The following is a 24779-nucleotide window of genomic DNA, read 5'->3' on the forward strand; positions in this document are numbered from 1 at the left end:
TGCTGGAGATCAGAGCTGAAAATGTGTTGCTAGAAAAGCGCAGCAGGTCAGGCAACATCCAAGGAGCAGGAGAATCGACGTTTCGGGCATGAGCCCTTCTTCAGGAATCCTTATAAGGCAATCCTTCCATACCAGGGCTCGTCCTAGCGAACCTTTTCAGAACTGCTATCTGAAGGAGATCGCTAGGTCCAGACAGAAACATTACATCAAATACGTGTGTCCAACACTGATCGTGTGTTTTGTTTACAGTGATTAAAAGTGCTGCTAAGAAGAGTCCTAGACTGATGGGAGTGCAAGCACCATCTCTAAATGACTGACTGCCCGCCCTCTCTCTCTCTTCCCACACTTTCCCTGGAGTTCTACACAGACATGTACCCTAAACCCCCTTCCTCAGATAATCTCTCTGATATTGTCCTGTACAGGACAAAGGTGGAACCTGTCAAAAAGTTGCAGGTGTACGCTATTTGGAGACACACACTCCCCAAAAGGCAGTAGCAGCAGTCTTATTGTTGGTGTCCAGTCCAGCAGCCCCAGAGAGGGGAAGGGGGGGGGAGGGGCCAGTGTCGGAGGGGGTTGGGGACAGGACTGGAGGACAGGGGCTCACTCATTGCATGCTGTAATGCTGCCTTATCTCCTGAAGGGGGAGCAGACTTTACAGAAACCTCTGAGCCCCAGAGGAAAGGCATGGAATCGATTAACTGAATAATCAATTATCCGAACAAAATAGTGCCTGCCCATCTTGTTCGGATAAATAGAAGTTCCTCTGTAATTGCTTAAATAAGGGAATCAAAACTGCTCTCCGTACTCAATATGTGGTCTCACCAGCACTGTGTACAATTGCAACAATACCATATTCATACCCCTTTAAAATAAGGCTCAACATTCCATTGATCGTCCTGATTACCCACTGCACTGTGAGCTAGCTTACTGTGCTTCCTGCACAAGTACACTCACTAAAGTTCTTTTGCAATTTTTTTCTCCGTCCCATTTGCCACTTCTTTATATTAAATTCTATCTGACACTTGGCTGAAGATTCTGCTAACCTATTCAACTCCACTGGAGTCAAGTGACAAATTTGTTTATGAATTGGTCATCTGGATTTGGTTTTGGAGGAAGAAAGACCTGTTCAGTTGTGAGTAAAAGCACTTCTGACCATATATTTAAAAAATTAAATGGTGGTCTGAGCACTGATTCATGGGGAACAGCAGTTTGCCATACCCCAATCTGCCCTTCAGCCATCTTTTACACCAAAGTGACATTGAGACCGATTTCTAGTCAAGTTTGTTAAGCAATCTTTTACATGATATTTTGTCAAAAAGTGGATACATTAGAGTTGTAATCTTTTGAGGATGTATCAAGTAAAATGGATGAATCAGATATAGTGTATTTGGATTATAAAAAGACATCAAGGCATCATACAAGGTTCCTACAAAAGAAATTATTTTGGGAGTGAAATATCAACATAAATTATTAGCTAACCAGAGATTTAAAAAACATTTCCTGGTTGATAAGCTGTAACTAACAAGTGCTGCAGGGATCACACTCATGTTTAAGCCAGGCACAAATTATGTAACTATACTGGACAGGATAGCAAATGTTTAAGATACACTGTCTTCAAGGACATATAGACAAGTCAATGAATAGGTAAAGATAATGTACTCAGTGTACTCATTCCTTGATTGCAGGCAAAATAGGCACAACAGGCATTGTTTGAAACAAAATACGTGGGGGTGGGGAATGAATGGTCTGCTGCTACTTATGAATTTGAATCTTACATCCTTGAGAAGAACACCCAATACATACAAAGAACTAGACTACAACATTCTCTGGAGTTTTAATTTCACTATAGCAAGGTGAACTTGTACTGTATCTCAGAAGGTTTGGGTAACAATTCTGGCAATCTTCCTCACTGTTTTACGTCAGTAGAGGGAGCCAAATGATCATCATCGATACAGTAATAGTTACTCTTTATGGTCAGTACCAATAGTCCATCAAGGTTTTGGTACATTTTATATGACACTACAACCTTATTAACGAAGAATCATCTCATTTTGACACAAGTGTATATCCATACCACAAACAGCATAATTTCAATGAAAAAATCTTGAGTCACAAAAATAAATTTTCCTTTTTATTTATGAAATATATCACTTTCCTCGGAAATAATTGTCAATGACATCCTTGGCTTGAGAGTCTTTCCCATAATCCTAAAAAAGAAAGTGTTCATGTGTGTCAGATTAAACGTTTTAACAAGCTACAATTTGAAACAATTAAAGCAACGCTTTATGAATGAACAGTAGTAATTATTTTATTTCAGTAAAGTTTATTGTACTAAAATATGTAATATAAAATACACAGACAGGTTTTTGGGCCTATCGGAGAGTCTCTCCATATTTCTTTATCAATAAACTAAATCTTGAATTCAAGTAACTCACCTTGACAACAACACAGCTGCAGCCTACAACCTTGCGGGGCTTCCCTTCTCGGTCTATTTTGCAAAGTCCTACCCATTCACCGAGCTTCTTGTTGTCATCAACCTGCAATGTACAAAAAGGCAGCTGTGCAGCATCTTGTAAACACCAAGTTTCACCAACATATGGCAAGGAAAAATACTGCACCTCAGACATTTTTTGGGTAACAATTCTGGCATTTTTCTTCATTCAATTTCTGTTGAGGGAGCCAAGTGGTCATCACAGATACAGTATTGCCAAATCATTCTAATAAATTTAAAGATAAATGCCTCAATAATGCAACCCCTCCCTTCTTGAAGTAGTGACTCATTGAGTTTTGACAAACATCCTCTTGTTTCATGTCCCAGCTATCAAGAGCAAAGAGAGCTTAAATGTCAGTTCTTTAAAAAAAAATCATTCACTGGATGCATGTCATATGCTAGGCCAGCATGTATTGCCCATCACTAATTACCCTTGAGAAGCTGGTGATAAGCTTGGAGACATTAAGGCTCACATCTGCTGGAGTTTAGAAGACATAATTTGACTGAAACGCAAGGTCTTTGGGGAGGGCTTGGCAAGATAGATGTCAAGAGGATGTTTACTCATAGGAAAACCTAAAATTGGGATCATGTTTAAGAATAACTTAAAACAAAGAAGTAATGCTTTTCCTCGGATTTGAGAATTGTTGGATGTTTTCTCAAAAAAAAGTGGAATTCATAATTCTTGAATATTTTTAAGGCTTAAGTACACAGATTTTTCCTAAACAAGGGGTTGAAAGAATAGAAAAACCCGGAGTGTGAATACACACATTAGTCTTTCAGTTTGCTCCGCTTTTCAATGCAATCATGACTGATCTCATCTCTGCCTCAATTTCTGCCCACAACCCTTCAACCCATTACAAGTTGTACAAAAGGTTGTGAGGAATAGGCAGGAATGTGGGCTGAGGTTATAAGCACATCAGCAGTGACTCTAATTATACAAATTTCCAAAACATTCATCACTAATCACAACCAAAGAACTATCCAAAAAGACAAGACTTTGATTTTGAGTTAAAAGTTTGTACGATAGAAGGGCGACCAATAGAGTACACCTGATCAACAAACAATGAAATAACTATTGAAATGGTGCAAGGAGCCCAAGTCATAATGGAAGATCAGGGAATGTGGAGCTCATTTCAAAGCTTCAGAATACAGCTCACAATACAAATCAAAATCCAGAATAATACTTTTTAAGATTATAAAAAGGCAATGGAATACAGCTTTGCAAGGGTACCAATAGTTCTTTGCTCATTGCAATACTCACCTTCATCAGGTGGATCCCATGCTCAGCACAGAGTGCTTCTACCAATTTAACATACTGTGCCTCGTCACAATTGGCTGCCAGGACACACAAGTGAGCCTGTCGCCTGAGGGTTTAAAAAAAAAGTCACAAAACTATCTTGAGTTATTTCTAGCAGTATGCAACCACAATTTAAGCCAAAATGACCAATTTCAAAAACTAAAGCATGTGTATTTATGAACCACACACAAGAGTTGAAAAATAAGTGTAATGTTAATATAAATGATTGGATCTACCTCAAACACTTAGTCTGTTCACGAGATAGGACAACATCCTGACAGGTCCAAGAAATGCCCTTTACTAATTTGAAAGAATATGATTGTAGGTTCAACAGCAACAAACAAGATATGTTCTTTCTTATGAGGTTTAACACAGCAATGGAGAATCCTGAAACTGATTCAGTGCCAAAGCTCAATACAACCACAGACTTCTAAATCCAACCATCTAAAAGATGCCCTTCAGAAAACATCCTCAGACAGTATCTCCTAAACCCATGACCACTTCCATCTAGGACAAGCGCAGTGAGGCTCTGTGGCACAATGGAGGATGCGTTGGACTTGTATGTCTTGGTTAAAGTTGCTATTCAAAAGTTGTGGGTTCGACTCCCAGCAGTCAGCTTTTAGTTCAGCCTTCAATTTGTAATGAATCGATGATTTTGTGTTGATTCATTGTCAGTGTCGGCCATCTGGAGATCCAGTCCCTGCTCCTCACCAGAGGAAATTTCTCACCTTCTCAGGGCAAATTTTCAGGAAATCACATCATTTGGGCAGCAGTGGCCCAGAGGTTAGCGCCAGGGACCCAGGTTCAATTCCAGCCTCAGGTGACTGTCTGGAGTTTGCACATTCTCCCTGTGCCTGCATGGGTTTTCTCCCACAATCCAAAGATGTGCCAGTTAGGTGAACTGGTAATGCTAAATTGCCCATTGTGTTCAGAGATGTGTAAGTTATGTGCATTAGTTAGGAGTAAATGCAAAGTAATAAGGATAGGGGAATGGTTCTGGGTGGATTACTCTTTGGAGGGTTGGTGTGGACTTGTTGGGCCAAATGGCTTGTTTCCATACTGTAGGGATTCTACAAAATATATGGGAACACCAGTACCTTCAAGTTTCCCTCCAAGCCACTCACCATCCTGACTTAGAAATATTTTAGCATTCGTTCATTGCCACTGGGTCAAAATCCTGGAATTCCACCGCAAATAGCATTGTGGGTCAATACACAGCAGGTGGACTACTGCGGTTCACCACCACTTTCTCAAGGGCAACTACGGATGGGTAATAAATTCTGGCCTAACCAGCAATGCAGTCCTACCACAGAAAAAAGATTCTAGCTTTCTTGGTACAGTTTAACTGACAGCAACAGAATCTGTACATCATGTAAGTGACTTCTGTGGAACAAAGTTACCAACTGCCATAGTGAAGCTACTAGGTAGCTAAATACACTACACATTCAGTAGGAGTTACTGACCAGGAGCCAAAAGTCTGATACCCTGCCCTGTCCCCAACGAAATGTTACACCTACATTTAGCAAAAGCGCCAAGATGTGATAACATTTTTTCACAATGGACTTAACAGTTTAAACAGAAATTAACTTTATAAGAACAAGAACTGTGCACATACTTGCTAAAAACTGGATATTTTGACTATGTGGTTTTAGCAATTTGGTAGTCAGGACATCTTAATGATTTTAGCAGTAAGCTGTTAGAACAAACTCATTTCAATATCACAGCCTTCCGTGTAACACTAATTCCAATAATTTACTTGTATAATAAGTTTAACGTGTATATTATTACAAGTCAAAATTGTTACAGCCCCTTATGGAATTACTAAAAAGCTACTCACTTGTCCAGTACCTTGACAGCCTCTCGGAGACCACAACACAAGCCATCATGGATGTATGCTGTTTTCAACACTTCCTGAAGTGCAGTATTCACATCCATGACACCACCTGCCGTTATACTGACAAAAAAGTTGGAATTATACAGTTGCAGAATTCCAGTACCTGCCAATATTTCAACTTAGATTAGACTAAGGAAAGCAGTCAATGGCTTTGAGCTACAAGTTGTCAGAAGAGATTTTTCACTCATTCTCAAGAGTGAAGGGGTATCCGACATAGAAAAATTCATCATTCCAACAGTGTAGCTTAATTCAATTCATACAACTAGTAATCCTTAATATATTTTTAAGCCTTTTTAAAAAACCTGATTAAATGAAGAGACTTCAAGAAATTTTCAGAGCCATATGTGCACTTCGATCACGATATTCGTTATCTAAAAAGTGCTACTACTTGCAATAATGTTACATTTTCACTGACAAAAGTCAATAATTCATACAAATCATTCCAGCTAATCACTGGGTCAAACTGCAAACCTGCTGGTCCTTGACAGGACAGGTGTAACAAGATCTAAATTTTGTTTTAACCTATAACTGCAAAGAATAGGGTTAAATGCATTACCAAATGAGAGGCTGTGACTAGTGGAATGCCGCAAGGATCAACTTGGGAGACCTCAGCTATTTACAACTTATATCAATGTTATTGGCAAAAAAATATTTAATGTATCTAAGTTTCTTATGACACATAGGAGAAAAGTGAGGACTGCAGATGCTGGAGACCAGAGTTGAAAAATGTGGTGCTGGAAAAACACAGCAGACCAGGCAGCATCCGAGGAGCAGGAGAATCGATGTTTCGGGCATAAGCCCTTCTTCAGGGATGAGGCTGGCGTGCCAAGTGGGCCGAGATAAAGGGTAGAGGGGAGGGAATTTGGGGGAGGGGCACTGGGAATGCGATAGGTGGAAGGAGGTGAGGGCGATAGGCTGGAGGTCGGGAAGAAGATTGCAGGTCAAGAGGGCGGTGCTGAATCCAGGGGTTGGGACTGAGATAAGGTGGGGGGGGGGGGGTGGAAATGAGGAAGCTGGAGAAATCTACATTCATCCCCTGTGGTTGGCGGGTTCCTAGGCGGAAGATGAGGCGCTCTTCCTCCAAGCGTCGTGTGGTCAGGGTCTGGCGATGGAGGAGGCCAAGGACCTGCATGTCCTTGGCAGAGTGGGAGGAGGAGTTAAAGTGTTCAGCCACGGGGCGGTTTGGTTGGTTGGTGCGTGCGAGTGTCCCAGAGGTGTTCACTGAAACGGTCCGCAAGGAGGCGCACGGTCGCACAGTGGTTATCACTGCTGCCTCACAACGCCAGAGACCCAGGTTCAATTCCTGCCTCAGGCAACTGGCTGTGTGTAGTTTGCACGTTTAGATTAGATTACAGTGTGGAAACAGGCCCTTCGGCCCAAGAAGTCTACACCGACCCGCCGAAGCGCAACCCACCCAGACCCATTCCCTTACATTTACCCCTTCACCTAACACTACGGGCAATTTAGCACGGCCAATTCACCTGACCTGCACATCTTTGGACTGTGGGACGAAACCGGAGTACCCGGAGGAAACCCACGCAGACACGGGGAGAATGTGCAAACTCCACACAGTCGCCTGAGACAGGAATTGAACCCGGGTCTCTGGGGCTGTGAGGCAGCGGTGCTAACCACTGTGCCACCGTGCCGCCCCCGTGTCTGCATGGTTTCCTCCGGGTGCTCCGGTTTCCTCCCACAGTCCAAAGATGTGCAGGTCAGGTGAACTGGCCATGCTAAATTGCCCGTAGTGTTAGGTAGGGGGTAAATGTAGGGGTATGGGTGGATTGCGCTTCGGCGGATCGGTGTGGACTTGTTGGGCCGAAGGGCCTGTTTCCACACTGTAATGCAATGCAATGTAATCTAATCTAGGCAGCCTGTCTCCCCAATGTAGAGGAGACCACATGGGTGCAACGAATACAGTAAATATCGATTGCACCCAATGTGGTCTCCTCTACATTGGGGAGACAGGCCGCCTACTTGCGGGATGTTTCAGTGAACCTCTGGGACACTCGCACCAACCAAACCGCCCCGTGGCTGAACACTTTAACTCCCCCTCCCACTCTGCCAAGGACAGGCAGGTCCTTGGCCTCCTCCATCGCCAGACCCTGACCACACGACGCCTGGAGGAAGAGCGCCTCATCTTCCGCCTAGGAACCCTCCAACCACACAGGATGAATGTAGATTTCTCCAGCTTCCTCATTTCCTCTCCCCCCACCTTATCTCAGTCCCAACCCCCGGATTCAGCATCGCCCTCTTGACCTGCAATCTTCTTCCCAACCTCTCCACCCCCCACCCCCTCTCCGGCCTGTTAACCTCACCTCCTTCCACCTATCGCATTCCCAGCACCCCTCCCCTTTATCTCAGCCTGCTCGGCACACCAGCCTCATTCCTGAAGAAGGGCTTATGCCCGAAATGTCAATTCTCCTGCTCCTCGGATGCTGCCTGGCCTGCTGTGTTTTTCCAGCACCACATTTTTTCAAATTCTTGACACATAACTAAATACCAAAGAGGACACTGAGGTTGCAACGAGAACTAGATTACTCAAGTGAATGGGCACCAAGGTGACAGATAGAGGTGATGTGTGTAAAGTATTCACTTGGTAGCAACATTAAAACAGTATTAATTAAAAGGCCCAAAGACTGTTAAATGTAAACATTCAGAGATTTTAAGTGTACAGGTATCCCCCGGTTTTCAGAAGTTTGTTTTACGCCACTTTGCTTTTATGAAAGACCTACATTCGTACCTGCTTTCGCTAATCCAAAGACCATTTTCCATTTTACAAAAAAGTCAAATTTTTCCCATATAAATTAATGTTTCTTCGCTTCACGCCATTTCGGCTTAGAAAAACTTTCATATGATCACTCTACTTTTGGAGAATACCTGTACTGTTACAAGCATGTAGGTACACAGCAATTAGCAAGACAGAGAGAAGGGACAAATAAAGTCTCATTCTAATTACACAGGGTTTTGCTGAAGTTACACCTGGAATACAGTGCAGATTGTGTCCATATGTAATAGATGATAGCCTATGAGGGAGAACTGTAAAGATTTACCAAGTAGTTCCTGGGATGAGGCACAAAGCGAGTCAGTTCTCAAATTTAGAACAATTAGATGCACTTATTAAAACATGCAAGATACTGAAGATATCTGACAGGACAGACATAGATGATTCCATTGCTGGAAAATCTATAATATGGGGAAAGTATGGGGACGGGTCCATCAATAAAAATGGAGATAAGGAGAAATCTGCGTGTTCAGAGATTTGTGAATCATTGGAATTCGCCATCTCTAAGGGTTTTGGATGCATTATCATGAATATTTTTTAATCCCAAGTTCATAAATATAATCTATTTGAGTCTGCTCTGCCACTTGTGATGATCCAGCTGCTGTGTCAACTTCACTTTCCTGTTATAACACAAATCATACTCATTCTTCTAAACTCCAATTAGCCCTACGACCTCAGTGCCAGTTTGATTCCAGCCTTGGGCATCTGTCTGTGTGGCATTTGCAGATTCTGCATGGGTTTCCTCCAGGTACTTGTGTCCTCCTGGAAGCCAAAGATGTGCAGGTTAGGTGAATTGGCCATGCTAAATTGCCAGCCATGTGTAGGCTAGGGGAACTAGCCATGATTAATGCTGCGTTACATCGACAGGATGGGAGAGCAGGTCTGGGCGGAATGCTCTTCCAAGGGTCAAATAGTGTCTGGTCCTGAGAAGGGTTAATACCTGAAATGTTGAATTCCCCACCTCTTGAAGCTGCCTGGCTTGTTGTGATCTTCCAGCCTGCTGTTTGTCTACTTTGGATTTCAGCATCTGTGGTTTTTTTGTCTCTAGCCTCTAGCTACCCTGAGAAGAGACCAATCTGTTCATTTTATTTTTTAAAATGGGTATTGTCTACATTCATAAGCCATATATGAAACAAGTGAACCTTTCCCAAATGGCTTCTCATACAACTATATACTTTTTTTTTGCAAGGAAGAAAAACCAAAATTTTACACAATACTGATGTGATTCATCAAAACCCTGCACAAAACTATTTTGTTTAATCTCTACTTCCCTTGCAAAAAATTCCAATTACTTTCTCGTTCACTTGCGCCACCTGAATCATCAGTCAACAGATGTACAGCATGGAAATACACCCTTCAGTCCAACTTGTCCATGACAACCAGATATTCTACTTTAATCTAGACCAATTGGCCATCACTTCTCATATCACTGTAAAGCCTTCTCAGTTATATACTGAAGATGCTCTTTAAATGCTGTAAATGTAACCTGCCTCTATCACAACCACCTCTGGCAGCGCATTCCATACACAAACCACCTTCTGCCCGTTAGGTCCCTTTTAAATCTTTCGCCCCCTCTCACCCTAACCTTTAGTTTTGGACACCCCCTACGCTGGAGAAAAGGCCTTGACTATTCACCCTCTCTGTGCGCCTCACGATGTTATAAACTTCTGAAATCTGTGTCCCAGGACATCCAAGCCCCTGTGCACCGAATACTGCAAACACGCCCTACTTCTGATTTTTCCTTTACATTTAGTGTTACTCGCCCACCAACTCAAGCTAAGTTCTTGCAAAAGAGCACCGGGGCTGCTGTGCACGTAAATGTGGGACAAACCAAAGGCACAGCGGCGGGCGGGAGCGAGTCGCCGAACAAAGCTGCTGCTTTCCTTTTGTTCCAGCGGCCCGGTCGCTCCCTGGCAGCCCCTTTCCACCCCCTGCCTTTCCCCGGGGTCCTCCTCCTCCTCCTCCCGGATCCGCCGGCCTGGGCCTAAACAAGGAGGATCGAGAAGGCGGCGGGTGTTGGGCCAACTCACCATTCCTCGGCCATCGCGCTGCGGGTCTAGTAGCGCCGGAAGGCGGCGGTTTCGCGCTGCAATACAAAGCAGAGGGTGACCGTTAGCGGCGGCCGGTGCGATCGCGGGCTGGCGCGTGCGGTCGGGCCCGAGGATGGCGGCGATGGCGCTCGGATAGTCCCCCGGCTCCAGCCTGTACTCACCGCGAGCCGGACAGAGAGAGGGGGAGGGGACAAGATGGCGGAGGAAAAGGGCGAGCGCGCGTGCGTTGGCGACGTCACCGCGTGCGCACCCGCCCCGTGTCGCGCAAGACCCATACCCTCCTCCCCCGCGATTCCCGTCACCGAGTAGACAGGTGGCCACGCAAGTCGCCTGAAGGAACAGGCAGCAAACCATTACCGCGGCGACGACTCTAGCTACAACAACAACTGTTTAGGTGGCGCCTTCCCGATACCTACGTTGCAACTTTGTCCTCTCTCTGCTGCCAAGTGAGACAGCGATGTTGTTACACGCCGTTAGAATAGAAGGAGCCTGACTTGGAGGTAGGGACATTACCGATAGCCCTCACAGCGATGTGCAAAATATTTTATTATCAACCTGTGCAGGGATGTTATGACACACCTCGGGAACCGGTGGGAGTTGAACCCAGGTCTCCCAGCTCAGAGGTGTGTGCACTGTCAAACAAAAAAACCCGGAATGAACTGAAGATGCTGGAAATCAGAAACATAAACAGAAATACCTGGGAAAACTCAGCAGCATCTGTGACAGGACGCGGAGTTGAGGTTCGGGGTCGAGTGACGGGTTCTCCGGAAAGGTCAGTGTGCCTGAAACGTCAATTCTGCTTCTTCTCAAAAGATGCTGGCAGACCTGCTGAGGTTTTCCCAGCAGTTTTCTGCTTTTGTAGGGACACTGACAATCCGCCGTGAGATCCTACACGCCACTGTCCAGTGAAGTGCTTTTAAAAGTCCTGCGTGTGTAGTGTCAAACAGCCAGTTTGCACACAGTCCCAAACTCGCTGATTTTTGATTAAAGCTTTGAAAAATCACACAACACCTGGTTCTCGTCCAACAGGTTTATTTGGAAGCACCAACTTTCGGGGCTCTACTCCTTCATCACGTGATTGTGGAGTATAAGATTGTAAGACACTGTATCCAAATAAACCTGTTGGACTATACTCTGGTGTGTGATTTTTAACTTTGTACAAGCTAGTCCAACACCAGCATCTCCAAATCTTGGTTTTTGTTAAAAATCACACAACATTGTGTTATAGTCCAACAGGTTTATTTGGAAGCACACTAGCTTTCGGAGCGACGCTCCTTCATCAGGTGATAGTGGAGGGCTCGATCGTAACACATAATTTATAGCAAAAATTTGCAGTGTGAAGTAACTGAAATTATACATTGAAGAATTGATTGTCTGTTAAGCCATTCATCTGTTAGAATACAGTGATAGTTTCACTTCTTTCATGTATAAATCACAAAACCCTTTTTTTTAAAGTTGCATTCTCGGGTTAGCTGTTAACAATGGTGATAGTTAGACAATGTGTTGAAGGTGTTAGCCCCCTGTGTTCTCTGTCTATGACCTGATGTTTAGATTGATTCCAATCATGCAGTTTTTGAGCTCAGAGTTCAACATGAATCTATGTGATTTTTGAGCAAAGTACAATGTAACTTTGTACCAAAAAAATTCACCACACACAATATATATGTGTGCATGTGGGTCTTTGTCTGTGTGTGTGTCTGTCTGGGATAGGGGTTGTGAGTGTGAGAAAGTGTGTGTGTGTGTGTGTGTGTAGTGAGTGCAGAGTGTCTTAAGTCTGTGAGGGGGTGCATGTGTGGGAGTCTGTGTGTCTATAAGGGTGTGTGTGGATGTCTGTGTCCATGTGCATGTGAGAGTGTGTGTAGGAATATCTGTGTGTGTGTGTGTGTGTGTAGTGTAATGGTGATCACCTGTAATGTGACATGAACCCAAGGTCCCGGTTGAGGCCCTCCCTATGGGTACCGAACTTAGCTATCAGCCTCTGCTCAGCCACTTTCCTCTGCTGCCTGTCCCGAAGTCCACCTTGGAGGATGGTCACCCGAAGGTCCGAGGCTGAATGTCCTGGACCACTGAAGTGTTCCCCAACTGGGAGGGAATCCTCCTGTCTGTTGATTGTTGTGCGGTGCCCATTCATCCGTTGTCGTAGCCTTTGCTCAGTTTCCCCAATGTACCATGCCTCTGGGCATCCCTGCCTGCAACGTAAAAGATAGACAATGTTGGCTGAGTCACATGAGTACCTGCCATGTACACGGTGGGAGGTGTTCCCACACGTAATAGTGGTATCTATGTCCACAATCTGACACGTTTTGCAGCGTCCACCATGACAGGGTTGTATGGAGTTGTCCTGAGAGCCGGGCAGTTTGCTACGAACAATGATCTTTTTGAGGTTTGGCGGTTGTTTAAAGGCAAGTAGTGGAGGTGTGGGGAAGGTCTTGGTGAGGTGCTCATCTCCATTGATAATGTGTTGCAGGTCACGAAGAACATGGCGTAATTTTTGTTGTGATGTTGGAATTTATACCAAACATGGTATTTGAATGATTTAGGGATGATGGCTTGCTCACCTTTCTTCAAAATAGACCTAAGATAGCTTGATGCCAATTCCCCCTCCAAGCGGGTGGATTAAGTTTTCAAAAGATGGCATGTAGTTCTGATATTGCAGCACTCCTTAATTATTCACAGGATGTCAGCCTACATTTCTGGGATCCAACTGCTTAAGGTCAGAACCATCCAACTCAGTTAGAGTATGTACTATCAGCCTACAAAATGGCTATGTCCAAAGTAAAATACAGGAGATGCTGGAAAATTGAAGGAAATGTTTACAGCCAGCATCTGTTAAAAGAATTAGCTGTTTTGTGTCAAAGCCCTTTTCATAGGAGCTGGAGTTCATGTCTCCTCCAGGTAAACCCAGAAATTCAGGCCAAGTACAGTCTGAACATCTGAACCACAGCTTCTCATTTTAAGATGTTCTGTATGCTCAAAAGAAAGGTGAATGAGAAAACCAGGGACTTACAAATAATTAACGTAACATCTGTGGTGTGGAAATTGTTGGAATGTATAATCAAGGATGGTAGTAGCTGAACACCTTCAAAATTTTCAGTGAATCAGGGAGAGCCAATGAAGTACAGGATTGAGGGTACTCGGTGGTTGCTGGGTATGGTCTCAGGTGTTGGAGTAGAATAAACCTTAGTCATTTACCAGATACTGACCAAATAAATAACTTGCTGCAGCAAAGTAAGAATCAGAGTCATACAGCACAGAAACAGGCCGTTCGGTCCAACTAGTCCATGCCAAACATAATCCCAAACTAAGATATTCCCACCAGCCTGTGCTTGTCCCATATCGTGCCAAAAAAAATCCCAAGAGGCTGAAATAATTAGAAATAGCATAGGTGCACCTTCTTCCCTTCCTCCATAAATAATCTGCAATGCCCCCACCCCGCCCTCTTTTCATGTTGTACCAAGAAGACTAATTTTCTTTGCACCTAATACAAAATGTCTGTGTGATCCAGTTACAGAGGGACCTGTTTCAACTCCTTGAATTCGCCAAATTGTTTATCCAGTAAACACCATGCCAAAGCCTGCTTAAGGCTGGGAACTTTAGAATTTAAACTGTGGATTTCAATTAAATGTTGTCTCAAACAAAAGTAGATATTTATAAATAAATTAAAACTCTTTTGGCACAAACCAACATTTGTAGAATATTTTTGCCTTAGTTTTATAGTGAATACGACTGGCATCAATAGATTGTTAAATAAAAAAGATAGATATTAGCTTTCAAAACCCAGGCCTTGATCAGACTAGGATACAGTTTTTGAAAATAATATTTGCAGTATAATCAGGCAGAATTGCCCAACAGCATACTTGCAGTAGTGCAGCAAAAGTAATGATTGGGCAGTAAATACATGGTATGAAAAGATATCTGACTCTATTTGGTAATCTGCTCAAACAGCTGGGAGGGGGATGTCATAAAATCTGCCTTACTGTTTTTATCTTACTTCATTGGTACAAAAATTAGTTTAAGCTGTCCAATCACGATATAGTCGAAGCATACTGCTATTAAAATTCATAAAGACTGGTATGTATTAGTAATGCAAAATATACCATTAAATAAAGTACTCATGTAGTTCTTCTGCAACTAGTTTGCATTACAATTACAATACTGGAATTCATAGTGCACATTGACGAGAATATTTAATTTTCCAAAATTTTTCCATAGTTCATGTGTTTTTTTAGTTGTACTCCTCTTAAAAAAATGTACATGGGTTGATTATTTATTCATTGACATTAGGGCCACCCAATGGGTGGAACATTTAAGAAAACACTTCTCGTGTCTTAGAGGTAATGTTGCTCGATTTGTAATCCAGAGCCTGTAGTCCTGCTCTGGCAACCTGGGATCAAATTTAACATCAGCTACGCATTTCTGGTCTTGTCAGCAATGCCCCTTTCCCAAAAAAGAACAAAGAAAAATCTATTCCTCAGCACTAAGCAATTATTTTCGATAAGCTTTTACCACATGTGGAAGCCTAGTGGATAGCGTCCTGAGCTTGAAACTCTGGATTCAAATTCAACTCAGGACTTGATGACCAAAGATGATGTGTTTGCGACTTGGTCAATATGTCGAATATGAACTTGCAAATCCTTCCAACATGTATCATTGACAAGCATAAGAGGAGGAGAGAGATTCCTCATCAGCCATATGATGCAACAAAATTGGAGCCTTTACCATTACTATCCAGCTCCAGGCTAGGGCGTGCAAGAAAAAGTGTATGTTGGGACAACAATTTGGGGCCAGGATGGAATTTGCTGGATGGTCAGTGTGAATAAGTGCCAATAGCATGGGGTTTGTGATCCTGTTCTGGCTGAGTTGGATTTAAGGCCTCCCTCCTAGTCCTACCGAGGGTGAAGATCATGACACTATAAGTTGATCCTAAGAAAGGAAGATAATTGCCATTTATACGTAGCAAGATTACTTGAGTTGGGTGACTGGCAGGCCTATACCTGGAGGTGAGATAGGCCGGGCAGACACAGTCTGTGCAGCTGAGTGTTTCCAGTACCAGCTTTACTTTGGTATTTCTTTTAAGGTGCAGGACTCCTCAAGCTGCAGCATAATTCAGTTAACCAATCCCCTGAGGCAGACTGCAGATTCTTGAGCCAACGCTGGTTGGTCACTATCAGTTCTGAGGAGGGGTCACTCGACCCGAAACATTAACTCCAATTTCTCTTCACAGATGCTCCCTGATCTGCTGAGCTTTCCCAGCAGTTTCTGTTGTTGTTCACTATCATTTTAATTCAAATGTCAAAAATCACACGGCACCCGGTTATAGTCCAACAGGTTTATTTGAAACTGCAAGCTTTAGGAGCCCCCCCCCCCCCCCCCCCCAAAGCAGCTAGTGTAAGAAAATACATCTGACAAAATTTATAAGAGCAAAAGTGTTGTACAACTTATGCGAATGTATTAACATAGTTAGTCTATTACCTGTTAAGTCAGTTAGAATGGAGATTTCGATTGATTTAATTCTATATACCATAACTATGAAGTTACAATAACTTCTACATTTGCAGGCAGTTGTCGTGTTTGAAAAAAAAACTAAAAATCACACAACACCAGGTTATAGTCCAACAGGTTTAATTGGAAGCACTAGCTTTCGAAGCGTTGCTCCTTCATCAAGTGGTAGTGGGGCGACGCTCCGAAAGCTAGTGTGCTTCCAATTAAACCTGTTGGACTATAACCTGGTGTTGTGTGATTTTTAACTTTGTACACCCTAGTCCAACACCGGCATCTCCGAATCTTGAAAAAAACGGAATCAGGTGTAATTCTGTAATGAGTCACTGGGGTGAGCGTGAATGTTGCTGCGTTTTCACTTGGTTGTTGCAATAGAAGTGGGACAAGTTGGGTGAACAAAGTCCTTCAACACAACCAACAAATTGAATGCTTTTAATCAGAATTTCCATTCATAAAACAGGGCCGGTGGGAGGATTTACTTCGGAGAATTGAAAAGTTTTGCCTACAAGATTGGGCGGATCAAACTTTGGACATATTGATCGGATCCGACCCTTTTCATTTCTTCGGGATACGCAGCAAGGAGTTTGCTTCCATCGGCCGATCTCAAATATCTGTTCCGACCAAAATACAATGTCCGGTCAAAGAACCGAAGGTAAGTCTGCCTCTGCACTTCTTCCCCATCCCCCTGTGTTTACCTGATAGTTGTTTCTAGTGAAACTTCCAGCAGCGAAAGGCCAGAAAAGTAATAGTTGTTCCCAAGAGTAGGGTTTCGTTCAATGGAGTGTAATTTAAAAATGCGGCACACGGAGGGATATTTGCTTTAAGGACAGATTTTAAAGTTAAATCATTCAGGGATTGTGTTGTTCCTCGGAACAACAGAACAATAGGTTGTTCCACAAACGCCTGATGAAGGAACGGCGCTCCGAAACTAGTGTGCTTCCGAATAAACCTGTTGGACCTGGTGTTGTGTGATTTTTTAAACTTTGTACACCCCAGCCCAAGGCATCTTCAAATCATTGTTCCTCGTGGTTGAGTTGTGCAATGCCGGGACAGAAATATAAGAAGCACCAGAGCAAGGCGGTTTTTTGAAATAGCAGGCAACCGGGAAGTCAGGATCATTGCTATAGACAGAGGCAAGATGTAATGCAAACCCAGTCTGTGTTTAGCCTTGCCAGTGGTGAAGGACACAGTTAAACAAAACACACAACACCAGGTTATAGTCTAACAGGTTTATTTGGCAGTACAATTTTTTTTAATTTCAAAAATATATTTTATTCATAAAATAATTTGATGGTCTGTACAGTTAGTCATGCCATACATATGTAAACATTTGTATATAGAGATCAGAGTTTATCATTTGTATGTACAGGTCTGTACGTTTATCAATCGTATGTCCATATATTTAGCTGAGGCGTCAGCAGAGCCCTGTTCTTCTTAGGCAGGCAGATGTTACACGGTGGTCTTTCCCCAACGCGCCGTGGCGGCAGCTGCCCCAAGCTTCAGCGCGTCTCTCAACACATAGTCCAGCACCTTGGAATGTGCCAGTCTGCAACACTCAGTCAGGGTCAACTCCTTCAGCTGAAAGATCAACAGGTTTCAGATCGCCCAGAGAGAGTCCTTCACCGAGTTGATGATCCTCCAGGCACAGTTGATGTCCGTCTTGGTGGGCGTCCCAGGGAACAGACCGCAGAGCATGGAATCTCGCATCACGGAGCTGCTCGGGACAAACCTCGACAAACACCACTGCATTCCTCTCCATCCTTCTTCTGCATAGGCACATTCCAGAAGGAGGTGTGTGACAGTCTTGTTCCCCCCAACAGCCGCTTCGAGGGCAGCGTGCGGTGCGGGAGAGAGTCCGGGCGTGCATAAAGGATCTCACAGGCAGAGCCCTTCTCACCACCAGCCAAGCCATGTCTTGGCGCTTGTTGGAAAGTTCTGATGATGACGCATTCTGCCAAATGACTTTAACAGTCTGCTCAGGGAACCGCTCGATAGGATCCACCCTCTCCCTTTCCCGAAGGGTCTCAAGGACACTACGTGCTGACCACTTCCTGATGGACTTGTGGTCAAAGGTGTTTTTTTTCATCAACTTCTCCATGAAGGACAGGTGATACAGAACAGTCCAACTACTCAGAGCATTCCGCGGCAGCAAGGCCAGGCCCATCCTTCACAACACCGGGGACAGGTAGAACCTCAGTACGTAGTGACACTTGGTGTTTGCGTATTGGGGATCCACGCACAGCTTGATGCAGCCACACACAAAGGTGGCCATCAGGGTGAGAGTGGCATTGGGTGTATTTGACAGTACAATACTAGTTTTCAGAGCGCTGCTCCTTCATCAGGTAGCTGTGGAGCAGGATCATAAGACACAGAATTTATAGCAAAAGATCACAATGTTATGCAATTGAAACGATATATTTAACAAACCTAGATTGCTGTTAAGTCTTTCATCTTTTAGAATGGGTTCCAGATTTCGGTTCATTAATATGTAAGTCCCTGAACTTCTTTTAAGCCACATTCTTGAGATAACTTAGAGATTCCTGAAGAAGGGCTTATGCCCGAAACGTCGATTCTCCTGTTCCTTTGATGCTGTCTGACCTGCTGCGCTTTTCCAGCAACACATTTTTAAGTTCGGATCTCCAGCATCTGCAGTCCTCACTTTCTCCTATAACTTAAGGAGATACCTTAAGTTGCATGACACTGTGATCTTCTATAAATTCTGTGTCTTATCCTGCTCCACAGCTACCTGATGAAAGAGCAGCACTCTGAAAGCTTTTATTTCCACATAAATTTGTTGGACTATAACCTGGTGTTGTGTGATTTTTAACTTTGTCCAACCCAGTCCAGCACCGGCAGTTCCGCACAATGTAGGGGAGACCACATTGTCAGCAACGAATATGGCAGACTAGATTGAACGAAGTACAAATAAAATGCTGCTTCATCTGGAAGGTGTGTTTGGGGCCTTTTATAGTCAGGAGGGAGGAGATGAATAAGCAAGTGTTATTATCTTTTGTAAATGCATGGGAAGGTGTTATTTGGGTGGGGGGCTGATGGTGTAATGTGTGATCAAGGAGCGTACCACTAGCCTATACACCACCTTTCCCTTCTCCATTTTTATTACGTTCTCCTTCCTCCACCTCTATCAAAAGCATATTTAAAAAATTTGAACAACTTTCAGTTCCAAAGAAGACTCATACTGGATTTGAAATGTTAACTCTATTTTCCTTTCCATAGATGTTGGTAGACTAACTGAATTTCTCCAGAATTCTGTGTTTGTATGCGCCATTGGAAAGCATGGCACTTGTCCATTACTAAATGGCCCCAAAGCAATGAACCTTGTGCAGTTTGTGCACTGAAAGTAGTCGCCATTACTGTTAGTTGTTCAGTTGTCCACCATCATTCAGGACTGGCTGTGACAGGACTGCAGAGTTCTGATTTGATCCATTGGATGTTGAATCACTTAGTTTTGTCTATTTTGTACATTTTCTGAATATTTTGCATTTATTTTGTGTTGTAACTTCACCACGTTGGTGCCTGGCACTATTTCTTGCATGCTTTCTTTCAATATGAAGAAGTGTCCTCTTCTCTGCAAGTACAGTATGGTGTTCACTCCAAACAGAACAGCAAAGACCTGATGTAATTTTTTTTCCTTTCTGTTGGTTACGTTGTCATCAGCAGCAAGCTTCTCCAAAAGCTATATTCTTTAGGAATCAGTCGATGGCAGTGCTACTAAACTGTTCTTTGTCAAATGCCAGAGATCTGTGATCACTGTTACCCAATATAGGCAATCACCCATTTATAAGCATATTCAAATAATTTATTGGGTTGGTTAAGAAGCAGCAGTTTAGATATGCATTATTTAATTCGACAAAGGAAGGAAATCTACTAGACATGACAGAAGAGAAAGCTTTACCGGTCCTGAAGCCATCCCACAGAGACAGTGGACCCTGACTGTATTGAGTGGTGGGTGTTTATCTCTGATGTTTTATAGTCTTTGGGGTAGCCTGATTAAGTCTTTGTTCTTCTTCTAAACTCTTCATTTTCTACCAAGAAGGTGATGGCTCATTCCAATGGACATTCCATCTCTGACACACTTACCCCGTTAATATACCTTATTTTAGAGGCTGACAATCTCCTGTCTGAGCCCTTTCGGCCACTGATCATGGTCAGCTACTCATGACACCAGAATGACAGTTGTCCCGTTGCCTGCCTAAATTTGAGGGTTAGTTTAACATTCTTTCTAAGAACAAAAACTTATTTTCCCAAACAATATTTTGGTAATAGGGTGCATACAGTGCTAGATAAGTCATTGATGTCAATTCAGTGAAGCATCATGAGCTCGGTGATCCTGGTGATTTTTGTGACTTTTGGTTTTGTTTTCCTATGGGCTGAAAATTTGGAAAGCTAACTACTGTTGTAACAGTGGTTAAGTGAAATATCATGCTACACAGTAAATACCAGGAAAATGCAGTGTTAAAGAATTCCCAACTTCTAACATAATGATAAAACAAAGAAATGAGGATGCTGGAGAGTTGAAACAAAAATAGAAATTGCTAGCGAAACTCAGTACATCTGGTAACATCTGTGGAAAGAAAGCACAGTTAACATTTCATATCTAGTATCACCTCATCAGACTATTCCAATTTCCAACACCTTGAAGATGGATATTGAAGTCTCCCATTCAGAGTACTCTGTGCTTCTTCCAACTGATGCTCAATTGTGTTGTGAAAATTCAGTGTAAATCATTTCAAATTATCCTGTTATCCTTTTCAATTAGGTTGTACTAAATTTGTACTATCAATTTAATCCAATATCACAACAAAAATTGAGAGACTTCACAGTTTTCTCTGAAAGAGACTAAAGAAATTGAGGGTTTGGTTAAGAAAAAGAAGGAAGCATATGGCAGGTATAGACCGGAGAGATCGAGTGAATCCTTAGAGTACAAAGGCATTAGGAGTAGGGAAATCAGGAGGGAAAGAAAGGGACATGAGATAGCTTTCGCAAATAGGGTTAGGAAGAATCTAAAAGGTTTTTACAAATACATTAAGGTCAAAAGGGTAACTATGGAACAAATAGGGCCTCTCAAAAATCAGCAAGGCGGCCTTTGTGTGGAGCCGCAGGAGATGGGGGAGAAATTAAATGAATATTTTGTATCCGTGTTGGAAAAGGACATGGAAGATATAGAATGTGGGGAAATAAATGGCGACATCTTGAAAAATGTCCATATTACAGAGGAGGAAGTGCTGGATGTCTTGAAACGCATTAAAGTGGATAAATCCCCAGGACCTGATCAGGTGTACTGTAGAATCCTGTGGGAAACTAGGAAGTGATTGCTGGGCCTCTTACTGAGATATTTGTATCATCAATAGTCACAGGTGAGGTGCCAGAAGTCTGCAGGTTGGCTAACGTGATACCATTATTCAAGAAAGGTGGTAAGGGCAAGCCAGGGAACCCTTAGACCAGTGACCCTGACATTGGTGGTGGGCAAGTTGTTGGAGGGAATCCTGAGGGACAGGATTTACACATTTTTGGAAAGGCAAGGACTGATTAGGGATAGTCAATGTGGCTTTCTGCATAGGAAATCATATCTCATGAACTTGATTGAGGTTTCAAAAAAGTAATAAAGAGGATTGATGAGGGCAGAGCGATGGACGCAATCTATATGGACTTCAGTAAGGCATTCGACAAGGTTCCCCATGGGAGACTGGTTAGCGAGGTTAGATCTCATGGAATACAGGGAGAACTAGCCATTTGGATACTGAGCTAACTTGAAGGTAGAAAACGGAGGGTGGTGGTGAAGGGTTGTTTTTCAGACTAGAGGCCTATGACCTCTGGTGTGCTACAAGGATCAGTGCTGGCTCGACTACTTTTTGTCATTTATATGAATGATTTGGATGTGAACGTAGGAGGTATAGATAGTACGTTTGCAGATGACACTAAAATTGGAAGTGTAGTGACAGCGAAGGAGGTTACCTCAGATTACAACAGAATCTTAACCAGATGGGCCAATGGGCTGAGGAGTGACACATGGAGTTTAATTTAGATAAATGCGAGGTGCTGCATTTTGGGAAAGTAAATCTTAGCAGGACTTATACACTTAATGGTAAGGTCCTGGGGAGTGTTGCTGAACAAAGAGACCATGGAATGCAGGTTCATAGCTCCTTGAAAGTAGAGTCACAGGTAGATAGGATAATGAAGAAGGCGTTTGGTATGCTTTCCTTTATTGGTCAGAGCATTGAGTATAGGAGTTGGGAGGTCATGTTGCAGCTATACAGAATGTTGGTTAGGCCATTTTTGGAATATTGCATGCAATTCTGATCTCCTTCCTATCAGAAGGATGTTGTGAAATTTGAAAGGATTCAGAAAAGATTTACAAGGATGTTGCCAGAGATGGAGGATTTGAACTATAGGGACAGGCTGAGTAGGCTGGGGCCATTCTCCCTGGAGCTTCAGAGGCTAAGGGGTGAACTTAGAGGTTTATAAATCATGAGGGGCATGGATGGGATAAGTAGACAAAGTTTTTCCCTGTGGTGGGGGAGTCCAGAACTAGAGTACTTAGATTTAGGGTGAGAGGGGAAAGATGTAAAAGGGACCTGAGAGGCAACTTTTCCACACAGAGGATGGTGTGTGTATGGAATGAGTTGCCAGAGGAAGTGGTGACGCTGGTATAATTGCAACATGTAAAAGGCATCTGGATGGGTATATGAATACGAAAGGTTTAGAGGGTTATGGGTCAAGAGCTGGCAAATGGGGCGAGATTGGGTTGGGATATCTAGTTGACATGGATGAGTTGAACTGAAGGGTCTGCTTCTAGGCTGTACATCTCTAAGACTCTATGACTGTATGAGTAGCCATCAGAAAAGTATTCATCTTTTTCTTTAAAATACTGACCAACATTTGTTGCGTCAAATACAGTTGAGTTCTAGCTGTTCTGTTAATTCTTATATGATCCACTTTCAGAGATATTATCTAAGTATGTCGAAATAGAGAAGAGGGAATGGCAAGATGAGTAATCTCCCTAGCACCATGGAAAAAGTACAATCAAAGCACTTGAGACATTGGAGGTAGTCAACTTTCAAACTGTACAGTATTTTGGTACAATTTCTTGAGTGTGGCATTGAGTTATGGTGACCGAGACCCAAAAGAGATATCTCAACCCAAAATCTGGCACAAATTTAGCGATTCAGCCTGTTTAAGTTCTGAAATAAGACCACTGAAAAGTAATATTTTCAACTTTAAAAGGAGGAAGTGGAAGAGTAACTTTACAAGTTATAAGTTTTAGTCTTTATTACATATGTTCTCTCATTCAATATTGCTAAATGTTCTTGTAAGTGAACTCAACGTTCCCTATAATTTTGTACAGTTTTCGTTTGGAAATTGATGTCTTAAATTTGTGACAGTTGCAGGTGATCAAAATGAAAATTCAAGAAACGAATCACAGAAGTGGACAAGATCCCAAATTTTCACACTAGTCTCTGCAGCATCATTGAACTTTAGTTCTATGATTTGTTATTCAATTTTGGCACCTTTCTTTCCAAAAGAGGTAATGAACATGTTCTGCATTTGCCTGAGTTATATTCTTTTTGAAGACATCATTGAAAATACAGTTCGTGCATTTTGTAATTTGACTTGGTTTCATAACATTTTATTCATTCACAGGACTTGGGTGTCACTGGTTCGGCCAGCATTTATTGGTCATCCCTAACTGCTCTTCAGAAGGCGATGGTGAGCTGCCTTCTCAAGTCCTTAAAGTCCCTCAAGTCTGTAGGGGATTTTTTATTGTCCTCTCCATAGAATCCTGACAGTGCAGAAATAGGCCATTTGGCCCAACAAATCCACACCAACCTTCCAAAAGGTAACCCACCCAGACCCATTCTCCTACCCTATTACTCTACATTTACCCTGACTACTGCACTTAACCTACACATTTTTGAGCACTACGGGCAATTTAGCATGGCCAATTCACCTAACCTGCACACCTTTTGATTGTGGGAGGAAACCAGAGCATCCAGAGAAAACACACACAGATACAAGGAGAATGTGCAAACTCCACGAAGTCACCTGAGGGTGGAATTGAACCTGGGTCCCTGGTGCTGTGAGGCAACAGTGCTAACCACTAAGTCACCATGCCGCCCTATGAATATGCTTTGCTACTTCTACTGTTCAAGAGTATTGCACTAATATAATGTGCTTGATTGGCAAACTGTTGGTTAAAATTTAGTACAAATAATTCTGTTGATGATATTCTTTATCAACTATTTCTCATTGGTGAATATAATTTTGTTTTTAGAACATGTTACCTTTACAGACACTCGTCATATTTGTAGTAAGTGACTTGCCGAATTAGATTATCTGTTTGTCGTTTAGTTTCAACTTTTGAAACTATCCTATGCTTTTTCAACATAGAAGAATTTCATAAAACAATTCATTCATACATAAAAAGACACTATATGTAAATGCAAATAATTGAAACCAAATGACTTGATCTCGTTAGGTAATTATTGTATGCATATGAACCAATTAAAAGCTGGTCTTTGGGTTAGTAAGTCAAAGATGAAGATATTAGGTGAGACTACCAAATTCTCAATCAAAGTGACAGATTTTCTGAAGAGACTTGAAGTTGGAGCAGAATATGGAAGTTTATGGAGAGAATTTCAGAACATTGGGCCTGAATAAGTCAGCGGAACTAAGGGTGTGGGTGAATGGGACTCTGAGTAGCATAAGATATTGATTTTAGATGGGCCAAAGTTGAATGAGGATTAAGA

General features: G+C 42.7%; 2 protein-coding genes and 3 non-coding genes across 10 annotated transcripts in view; 1 reads left to right on the plus strand and 4 right to left on the minus strand.

Moving 5' to 3' along the window:
• Nucleotides 1-1865: 1865 nt before the first annotated feature.
• Nucleotides 1866-1954, minus strand: LOC122548723 (small nucleolar RNA SNORD100). The gene has a single exon (XR_006311334.1). It is a non-coding gene; the product is annotated as a small nucleolar RNA SNORD100 (small nucleolar RNA).
• A 164-nt stretch (nucleotides 1955-2118) lies between these two features.
• On the minus strand, nucleotides 2119-10734 carry rps12 (ribosomal protein S12). Its single transcript, XM_043686675.2, has 6 exons — nucleotides 10677-10734; nucleotides 10495-10550; nucleotides 5626-5742; nucleotides 3753-3855; nucleotides 2436-2537; nucleotides 2119-2207 (listed from the first exon to the last, which is right to left on the minus strand). Exons 2-6 carry the CDS (start codon nucleotides 10506-10508, stop codon nucleotides 2148-2150), a joined length of 396 nt encoding a protein of 131 aa, XP_043542610.1. The 5' UTR covers nucleotides 10509-10550; nucleotides 10677-10734; the 3' UTR covers nucleotides 2119-2147.
• Nucleotides 2614-2701, minus strand: LOC122548724 (small nucleolar RNA SNORD100). The gene has a single exon (XR_006311335.1). It is a non-coding gene; the product is annotated as a small nucleolar RNA SNORD100 (small nucleolar RNA).
• LOC122548716 (small nucleolar RNA SNORD101) lies at nucleotides 5845-5918 on the minus strand. The gene has a single exon (XR_006311327.1). It is a non-coding gene; the product is annotated as a small nucleolar RNA SNORD101 (small nucleolar RNA).
• Nucleotides 10735-10855: 121 nt separating the features above from the next.
• Nucleotides 10856-24779, plus strand: part of slc18b1 (solute carrier family 18 member B1) — a 63900-nt gene continuing 49976 nt past the window's right edge. The window contains exons 1-4 of one of the 6 annotated variants that reach the window (XM_043686654.2): nucleotides 10856-11287; nucleotides 16475-16666; nucleotides 23421-23557; nucleotides 23674-23739. In XM_043686654.2, the coding sequence (XP_043542589.1) occupies nucleotides 16645-16666; nucleotides 23421-23557; nucleotides 23674-23739 (225 nt within the window). In that variant the 5' untranslated portion in view covers nucleotides 10856-11287; nucleotides 16475-16644. Of the gene's footprint in view, nucleotides 11288-16474; nucleotides 16667-23414; nucleotides 23558-23673; nucleotides 23740-24779 lie in introns of all 6 variants that reach the window. The other 5 variants (XM_043686646.2, XM_043686651.2, XM_087982244.1 and 2 more) reach the window with 5 other exon arrangements.

The sequence above is a fragment of the Chiloscyllium plagiosum genome, unplaced genomic scaffold, assembly GCF_037043375.1.
Source record: "Chiloscyllium plagiosum isolate Xiang-an unplaced genomic scaffold, Cpla_swu_hap1 HiC_scaffold_3, whole genome shotgun sequence".
Taxonomy (NCBI): Eukaryota; Metazoa; Chordata; class Chondrichthyes; order Orectolobiformes; family Hemiscylliidae; genus Chiloscyllium; species Chiloscyllium plagiosum.

Bases quoted from the DNA above. Each gene is read 5' to 3' on its own strand.
- rps12 (XM_043686675.2), bottom strand. The intron at 3,856-5,625 runs GTGAGTAGCTTT...TTAAACCCTCAG, and splicing joins GCTGTCAAGGTACTGGACAA to GCGACAGGCTCACTTGTGTG. The intron at 2,208-2,435 runs GTGAGTTACTTG...TTTCTTTTTTAG, and splicing joins GCAGCTGTGTTGTTGTCAAG to GATTATGGGAAAGACTCTCA.